Genomic DNA, 9,480 nt, shown 5'->3' with positions numbered 1-9,480 from the left:
TACGGCATCCCAGTGGCTGCGGCGCACAGTTTGGGAGTCACTAGGCTAAATATTTATTAATATAATAATGCCTAGTAATTTTACAGAGTCAAGATAGGTGCGAACAAAACCGACTCTTTTTCATCGTACGATGTCAACTTACTAAAATAAGCTTTGTTTGTATGTTTTGTCAGTCTGCTATCTAAAATGTAGCATTTTATAAAGTGTCTTTTTAAGTGGTTGTCCAATCTAAACATATAGTTCCTTTAGTTCAGTTTCTTTTAATTGTATCGTAACCTGTCTTATGTAGGTACAATAAAGTGTTTACATACATACATACAGTTGATATTAGGTTGGGAAATAATACAAATTATTGCGTTGATTTGCCACTTAATCATTGGGAAAATAATTTGCGTCGATGATTTTGAGAACCTTAATTAAAATCTTACCTAAATAATGGATTAGGAATTAGTACCGCAGTTTCTTGTTTGTGACGTATTTTATTATCAGTTTATGATGAGTTTATTGGTAACAAATGACAAATCTATTGAGTAATTATCTCCAGACATAACATTTATACCGCTGGCTTAGAATTATAAGTCAAACAGCCGTATAACTATGACCAATCCATAACGATGTTTATTATTACGGCAATAAGTGCCTATTACGTAAATGTTGAAGAAAAAAATGAACAAATTGTTAGTGCGTATTGTAGACCGATCACGTTATTTAGTTTTTATGACGAAACTGCAATGAACCTGGTGTTGTCTTGCTCATAATACAAATAAATTTTGGGGATTCTAGCCAGAACCACCAGTCTAGGCCACTGGCCAGGGGTTTCGGTGGAAATTTGTACAATTCAACACGGGACAGGCAGGTGTTGCAGCAGAATCAGCAGTATTCACCACCGTCTTTACTATTAAAAGTAAATTAACAATGATTTATAATAAATAAACAAAGTAAAAACTACAAAAAGTTAATTGACTGACACAAGTAATCCAAGCGCAATATTTGTCGTAAGTTATACCTTTAAACGAGCAATGTCTAAGGATTTCCGTGAAATTTGCTATATGGGGCCTTATCCCTGGGAAAACGCGCAATTTTGAGTTTTTTGATATGTTTCCTACCAGATATAAAATCGTATGCGCCGCTGTTCGTGGCTGCTGAAGCGTATCTTCAGCGGTCAAGGGCGGCCCGCGGTGCCGGCACCGGCGTCTCGCCTTCCGATGCGCTCTGACACTTCTTCATGGAAAACTATCGCTTCCTTCCTGAATTCCGTTTATACATTTTTGGAAAGCAGAGGGCCTAAACAAGATGACAATCGTACCGAACGACACACGAAATGAAAAAAATATCGGAATAACAGATGCTACGAAACTATTTCTGTCAAATTTCGATACATACAAGTTTCTAGTTAGGTAATTAGGTAACTGAATCAGAGATTATATTAAAATTAATGTAATTTATTTAAAATATATTAATAATTTAATAAATACATAATAAAAATAAAATATTACAAACATGTTAACAAGCAACATAAATGTAACTTACATCGAGACGTTACGAGTCACTTTGGCTGATAAAAAATATTCTGTAAGTGCGTATGTCCATTCCACAATCTGATGTGAAGATAAGATTATGCCTTTCATTTATTTCAGAATCGTCTGGTATGCTGACTGGCAAAGCAAGTACCGCCGATGTATGGTGGGCCAGTTTCACATAATGATTCCGGGGACTTAGTGTGCGCGATGATACGTGGTAACCAATTTCGCTCTGAAGAATATGACGCACATCCGACATATTCGTTCCATCATCGGCTAGTAACATTTCCAAGATCATTTTTCCCGTGGAAGAATCTGAAATGCATTATTAGTTAAATTTCTTCTCTAGAGACCCAAATTGGTTTATTAACCAATGTGAATGAACATTTAGGCCCGTCTCTCACGAGGCTATTCTCAAGCGATTTGTGTTTCGTACGCGTATCCTACGCGTCGCTTGTGAGTACCCGCCATATTTTTCGCACACGACGCGCGTCTCGTTGTGTGCGAAACGTAGGAAATAAATATGGCGGGTACTCACAAGCGACGCGTAGGATACGCGTACGAAACACAAATCGCTTGAGAATAGCCTCGTGAGAGACGGGCCTTACATGCGTATTTGGGTAACGTACCAATAAGATTATCAAATAAGGTGATCATTACAGGCGATGCATGTTCAATTAAAGCATATCGTAAGGCTTTAACCATCAGCTCATTACAATGTGGAATCATAAGTGTCGTGGTTCGGTAATATTCGCAGGATTCACCACAGCGTCCGGAGCCGCAGGCCGAGTCTACAAGCCAATTGTAGCTGACTTGTATCGTGTCTAATGGCGAGTCCCAGCGAGGCTGTGTTGTCACTTTTATAAAGAAATCCCCTTGTTCACCTCTGAACCAAATCCAGCTATTGCCTAATTGAGCGCTTAAACAATGTATTTGCATATAAAGCTTATGTTCTGGAACTTCTGAACCACTGTTGTCTTTTGGCAACCCCGGTAAATACATTTCTTTATCTATAAGACACAGCCGTTGAACATAAAATTTTGGTCTCGTATTCTCTTCAAACTTGACCGGAATTGTAGGTTCCGTATCAGTTATATACAAGTTATATGTACCTGCAGAAAAAAATGGCGAGCAGACTAAAACGTCAACTTTGTTAGGCCGATACAGAGGTCCGGTAACTCTACATTTCCGGTGAGGAATTAATGAACCTATTACTCCATGGAGCGTAAATATGATATAAGTATCAAAAATTCTCGTCTTATTGTAACCATGTACAAGGAGAATAGCATTCTGTTCCTCGACGAAATTTGCTGTGTATTTTATGGATACATACAATTTCTTGTTATTATCTCCCGTAGCTGATTTTTCAACGGCAAAGTTATTTTTGTTGTTATTTAGTATGCTATAATTCAGAATCAAAGATTCTTGCGTCGCTGTACTTATTGCCACTTGTCTAGATGAAGTCCTCAATATCGGAGGATTAAATTGGACGTAACCTTTTGGTATAAACATAGGCAAAGCAACAAATAAATGAACAGAAAAAAAGAGCATCTGCAAGAAATTTGGGCTTAGAAAGTCTTTACTGGTAATAGGGAAATTAATTTTGAGTTGGTTAAGTGTCTCGATAATTAAACATGCATTATTAACGATGCCACTTTCAGGTTCTTCTTCATTAACTTCAGAAAATATGGCAAAATAATCCTTCAAAAACGAGCAATTATTCATAATTGCTGATATAACTGCAATGCCGTCGGATAAGTCTGAGGTTATATTAGTAACCAATTTTACTGGTTTATCTTTACCACGTAAATTGTTATGTCGACTTTGGATTTGCTCGTTATACCAACCTATCAAGATGTCAACCACATTTCGTGGTTGGAATGTTACACACACGCACTCAAAAAAACAACTGTCCATAATGAAAGCTTTGTAGCTCTGAAGAACGAAGTCGACCCAACTTTGTTTGGTTAATCTTTTAAAAAGGCTCATATCAGCTAGTAGCTCTTGATTCAATATAATATCAGAGTTGCATGTTGGAACAACATATTCACAGTATAAACTGAACTGTTCGTAACTTAGCAAAAACTTTGCCTGTAACCCCCATAATTGCACGCCTCGATATTTCAACAAATTAATTACTTCTTTGTACGTGTCATGTATCTCTTTAACGCTTCTGAAAGTTTCATCTACGCCGGATCCTCTGAAAAGTAAATCCAGATTGTATGAAAAATAAAGTACTTACCTACTAGATGTAAATTATTATTCAGTCAAATAATAAAAACCTGCCAAGTCCAAACCAGATTACCAGACTCAAGACTCAAGCACCGACATTTCCGTATAAAGTAAAACGCATTTTTTTATGCAAGATGAACTCCTTTACATGTCTTTAGTACACATACATTGTATTTTATTTTTGTTAATATGGGGTCATTCATTAATTACGTCACACGAATTTCTAGGTTTTTTGACCTCTCCGCCCCTCCTTGTCACACTTGGCAAACCCCTCCCCCCTAGTGTGACGTCACATTTTTTCTACGATATCGCCAAATCGAATTAGGTAAGTACCTAAGTATTATTAATATTTTATCAAAATATTTTTGACGATATAATTATTAGTAATTTTATAACCCAAAACTGCTTAGGAAAGAAAATTAAACGAATAAAAACGATTATCGTTTTAAAAACTTGTTATTTAAATGTATAGCAAATAAAATAATTTAAATAAATTTTCGGTTACTGATGAAGTCACAAAGTTTGTGTCTCCCCCCTCCCCCATGTCACAATATGTCATATTTTCTTGACCCCCTCCCTCCCCCTAAACGTGTGATGTAATTAATGGATGACCCCTATTTTGATTTATAAAGTAAATTTGCGGCATATTTGGTCGCGCCTCTATCGGCCTGGATAGAGGATATTGATTTTTATTACAAACAGATGGGCAAAGGAATTCTCCTTTAGGGGGTTCCTATTTCGTTTTGAGGTTGGTACATACGGAACTTGGATAAACGAGTAAAATTGATACTTACGACACTTTATGTATATGTTTCATTAAGGGACCGGCAGCCCTTCTGATAAAACTTAGGAATGAGACACTAATTCCTTTTGTTTTTGTAGCAGCGCCAGTAAGTGATGATGATATAGCATGAAATGTATCAGGTATCACGGGATACAGATCTCTACGAAATCCTTGTTGAAACATCCACTTCTCGAGAAAATCTACGCAGATGTTCATGTACTCATAAAGATCTCCTTGTGTATCCAAAGGAAAATATGGATATGGATGATCTTCCGGTTGTACCAAAAAGTTAGAGTGTAGTGTTAGAGGACAATATGTAAAGCAAAAACTGAGTTCAATGTCACAACCCGACCCGCATTCATGACAAACACCCAGTATGAAATCCTTGAAAGATTCATTTTCACTAAAAATTATAACTTCGACTGTGACAACTGTATGAATTTGTTGAGAATTGTTAATTATTTCACATGAAATAAAGTTTGTTGTTACACTACTCTCTTCTTTTGAAACAAAATAAAACCGATCTAACGTCGACTCTTCTTCTAACAATACAGTAAATGTCCGTTTAATACTAGTTCGTACTTGGCAAGGTGGAAATATTATTCTATAAGTGCTTGGTGTCATGATCGGAGTTTGCTTTCTCCCTGTGAAGGTAAGATTGTAATAAGGTATCGTCATTTGTTTATCTAAATACAGTAACGCGGTTGCCACATGTTTACCACGTCCTTTGGGATGAAATTTTACAGACAATTGTGCAGCCCCTTCTCTGTCTAATTCAAATTTTATGTGAGTGTCGGTTATTATAGAATTGTCTGCCTTTTGTAAATTCAAACTGAAATTTGGCGCCAGTCTGGTCGTTAAGATTGCTACATACAAATAATATTTAGAAATATTTGTAATAGTAAACTCTATGATATTATTTCCGTTGGGTTCATAATCCATTTCAAATTCATCGACAGATATTTGTATCCAGGGTACAGTTATTACCCCAATTATTCGACAAAAACTTATATCTTTGTTCAAGCTCTTTAGTTTCACTTTGGAGATATTTCCATACTGCCTGAAATTATGAAAATATACATTATAATACAGTTTTAATGATTTTGAAGATTGACGAAAATTTGACTACGTTTTCACATTAAATACTAACTCTTCGTGTTCCCCAATGTAATGTCGAAGTTCTGTACTTGAAGGTCTTTGATCTGGAGGGCCAAGTAAGCCATTTATTTTAAAGGGAAGATACATCTCATATTCCCGGCGAAACACATCATAGACTCTTACATACACAGTCCTGGACTGACCAGCTTCAACGCAAAATTTAAAAATTCTCCGTTTTTCATTTCCTAAAGCTATATATACTTTGAAAATATTGTCGTCACCTGTGTCTATAACTTCAATAACACTTTGTAACGTACCGAGGTTTTGAAAAATGATTGGTACGTACGTTACCATATTACATGGTATTCGAGCCATGTAAACATTTTTCGGAGATATTAATATTTTGGGCTCCAAAACGTTCCCACTTACCGGCAAAATCAAATTTTCTTTATTGTTTATTTTAACAGAAATATCAAATGCAAATTCCAAGACACAGGCTATTTGAACTATGATTTCAAATGTAATTATCATCTTAGGTCGTATTGCTCCACTCATTGGTTCTATCTTGAGTCCAGGTATTAGAGGTTCAATTACATGAAAAACAGCAACTTCTCTAGAGGAATTTTCGAGTTTAAGTCTTTCAACTGTTTCTAGATTTAGAGCAATATCTTTAAACTGCACATTTTGTTGTAAAAACTTGATAGATAGTTTTCTTGTAATCACACTTAATTCGATAGGAATCACTTTTTTATCATTTGCGAATAAATCTACTTCGTGTACTTTATATTTTGTGTGTTTGCAAGTATAAATGACGTCAGACATCTTTGAAGTGCGACTTGGGATTAAATTTCTTTTTGGTACTATTTCAAAAGGAGCGTCGGTAGTTATACCTTCCCAGTGAACTGTTACAGGAACATTAAAATAATTGGATATTTTTAATGGTACAGAAATAATGAAACTTTCATTAGTGACCATACCGAACTTTAAATATTTGTCTTGGACCAAAACCGTCGGAGTTTTTACTTCAAGTTTATATGGATGCTTGCGATGATATTTGTTATCTATCGTGTAATCAAATGTTTGGTTCACTAAGCCTTCCTCACAACCTCGCCGTAGAACTGTTACCCTTACTTCTGTAAATGGCACGAGTCTCAGCTTTAAGTTTCGAATTTTGTTTTCTGTATAAACGATGTAATCATCTTTACATAAATTTATGGTGATATCGTAATCTGTATTATTTATTATGGTTATATTATCCTCAGCATAGGTATCTACACCAACTTTCCCAAAATCAATGGAGAACGGCAAAATAAAAACATTGAAAACGTCATATGTGTTTATCTGTTTTGGGGGTCTTTTGCAAAAATTGTATTTTCTGTTTTGTGTTAGGTTTATTTTTGCCGATTCTTCTGAATAACATCGAACATGGCCAGTACAAAACTTTTCTTTTGTGGGAACTATTCTTTTCGACGCGTTGTATAGCTGCCACAACTCCATAGCCTTAGCTTTTTGTTTTAAATGCTTTTCTATCTCTTCACCTACGTAAGTGTATTTAGTTTCAGGTTCAACTAGTTTGTGCAATGATTCCACAATTACTATCTTTTGTTTTTTAATAGGTATCGTATTCAACTTTACATTAATATTATATGTCAAAGAGTTTATATCTATAGACGACTCGGTGAACTCATCGTCGGGATTTTTTATCTTGAAAGTACAACAGTGTTTAAATTTTAAACAGACGGGCTTTATAGAAATAGTGATGCATTTACAAGCATTCGGAGCTATCGTAAAACTAGCCGGAGTGACGAAGAAACCTGTGGCTTTTATGAAATAAAATTTAGCCGCTATCATGTTTGAGTTGTTTTTAATTCGTACATGCCTGGTCACAGCGGTATTCATGACCACATCTCCAAAATCCACTACATGGGGATAGTGCGCTATGTCACAATATTCATAGTTACCGCAAATGTAGTAACGACCTATTTCCGAGTGAAATTCTTCATTACAGCATCGAGTACCATCAATGCGTATGAAGCGAAGGTCAAACACGAGTTTATTTCCCTCTTTATCGTGCTTTGCTTTAGTAATGCATGCGTTAATGGGATTAAAAATTATTTTGATGACTCTATTATTAATTTGTTCGATCTTGTAGGCTCTATGTGACGGAGACACCTCGCGAGCATCCTCAAACTTCTACAAAATAAGCATAATTATGATTAAATATAATAAACAAAGTTAGGAAGTTGTTTGTAAGTTAAATTTAGCGAGAGTATTTTTTTAGAAAATCATTAGTTTAATCAACAGTCAGCCCACAAGCCCACAATTAATCAATAGCGAAGACATTTTCGACCTTAACTAATTTCCTTATTCCGAGCAAGTTACCGAGTCCCTCTAAGCTGCCTCAGCACTGACAAAGTGTAGGAGTGCCACAATGAACATTATTTAATTTCATAGAAATTTTGCGACTGTGTCAGTATCTTTCATACTTTGTCACTGTAAACTCTGTGCAGTTACCATTTTAATAATAATAGGCTCACATTTACAATAATAAATGTGTGTATGTGTGTGCTTCTTTATTAGACAATCCCTATCCCACTGCCTCTCTTACTTCTGGTATTATATCATATGAGATTATGCCTTACCATCAGTAAACCGTTGCAGGTCGTTTTAAAGTAGGCAGATGTATTGAGATCTATCCCTACGTCCAGATCCATCGATGTCGATAACTCTACAAACGAAGTAGGCACCTCAACCACTTCAAACCGATTGAAAACACTGTCCGGGTGAAAATCATGGCATGGCAACATGTCTGTTTGATATTTAGTCATTTTATCCATTTTACATCCTCTAAAAACAACAATACGCATAAAAAAAGGTACAAGATAGAATAAATGACATAATTTTATGAATCAAATTGAATCAATAAGTCAAAACATTTGTCATTAATTATATTTAACCTCAAAACTTACTAACCTCTTTGTGAAAAATATGGTTTGCTGAAAATTATCAAAGGATTCCTATGGATCGGATATGGTTGAATCATTGGATGGATATTCATATGGATGCGAGTGGAACGAGTCACGTACGATTAGAAGGTATGTTGCGTTTTGTTTAATGTACTCACAGTACACACCTTTGTGAACTACGTTAGATACACAGTAGGAAGTTTTTAAAACTAAAGCTGTTTGACATTTTTGTAATGAGTATGTATAGGTATTAGGTTTTTTAATAGTAGGTTTTTCAAACTTCAAAATTGAATAACGATCGTTATAATTTCGGAGTTCCCTTTCTTCACAAGGATACCAGATGAGTAGAAACGAAGTGCCCTCGCGAACGGGATAACGTGCTGCAGTAATATTGTAGATGGATGTAAGCACCGGGGGTGTGTCGTACGACTCCGCCAAATTAGTTCGGGGCGGGGGAGCTGCCCGCTACCCCGCCAGCCTAGGGGTTTATCAGATTCAGGGGGTAAAAAATGACTTCTCAATGGGAGGTAGCAGGGCGGTGACGAGTAGTCTGCGTCGGCGCCAAGCGAGCGTGGGCGGCGCTGCCACGTGGGGCTTTGTAGCGCGCCGGGACGCCCGCCGCCGATGCCGCGCCGTTTTGATGCAGTATTAGATCCAAAACATTGTTTCTGCAACGGAATGCCTTGTAGAGTGGAGCTGTGTTTACGGACGTAGTGCATTCATGGAAGCATACGGTGACGTTGAGTGCGTGTCTCGTGCAGGGCAGATGGACGCTTTAGAAACCATGCACCCGCTGGATCCGCCGCCGCCTGATGTCCTGTTGGCACTGCTTGCAAGAAACAAGGCACTAGAAGGTGAGACCTTACCTTAGCCGGGGATA

At 36.7% G+C, this 9,480-nt stretch overlaps 2 protein-coding genes across 2 annotated transcripts in view; one reads left to right on the top strand and one right to left on the bottom strand.

The window, feature by feature from the left end:
* Positions 1 to 1,447: 1,447 nt before the first annotated feature.
* Positions 1,448 to 8,521, bottom strand: LOC134663759 (uncharacterized). Its single transcript, XM_063520240.1, has 5 exons — positions 8,277 to 8,521; positions 5,687 to 7,827; positions 4,547 to 5,596; positions 2,150 to 3,720; positions 1,448 to 1,835 (listed from the first exon to the last, which is right to left on the bottom strand). Exons 1-5 carry the CDS (start codon positions 8,499 to 8,501, stop codon positions 1,540 to 1,542), a joined length of 5,283 nt encoding a protein of 1,760 aa, XP_063376310.1. The 5' UTR covers positions 8,502 to 8,521; the 3' UTR covers positions 1,448 to 1,539.
* A 346-nt stretch (positions 8,522 to 8,867) lies between these two features.
* The window catches only part of LOC134663803 (LIM/homeobox protein Lhx3), a 69,093-nt gene continuing 68,480 nt past the window's right edge, over positions 8,868 to 9,480 (top strand). The window contains exon 1 of the mRNA XM_063520311.1: positions 8,868 to 9,454. Within this exon, the coding sequence (XP_063376381.1) occupies positions 9,322 to 9,454 (133 nt within the window). The 5' untranslated portion in view covers positions 8,868 to 9,321. The remainder of the gene's footprint in view (positions 9,455 to 9,480) is intronic.

The sequence above is a fragment of the Cydia fagiglandana genome, chromosome 4 (assembly GCF_963556715.1).
Source record: "Cydia fagiglandana chromosome 4, ilCydFagi1.1, whole genome shotgun sequence".
In the NCBI taxonomy this organism is placed as follows: domain Eukaryota; kingdom Metazoa; phylum Arthropoda; class Insecta; order Lepidoptera; family Tortricidae; genus Cydia; species Cydia fagiglandana.
Note: the sequence above shows the minus strand (reverse complement) of the source record. Positions and strands in the feature narration are given on the sequence as shown.

Bases quoted from the DNA above. Each gene is read 5' to 3' on its own strand.
- LOC134663759 (XM_063520240.1), bottom strand. From the start codon at position 8,501: ATGCGTATTGTTGTTTTTAGAGGATGTAAAATGGATAAAATGACTAAA. The intron at 5,597-5,686 runs GTTAGTATTTAA...TCATAATTTCAG, and splicing joins TACATTGGGGAACACGAAGA to GCAGTATGGAAATATCTCCA. The intron at 1,836-2,149 runs GTACGTTACCCA...AATGCATTTCAG, and splicing joins CTTATTTGATAATCTTATTG to ATTCTTCCACGGGAAAAATG.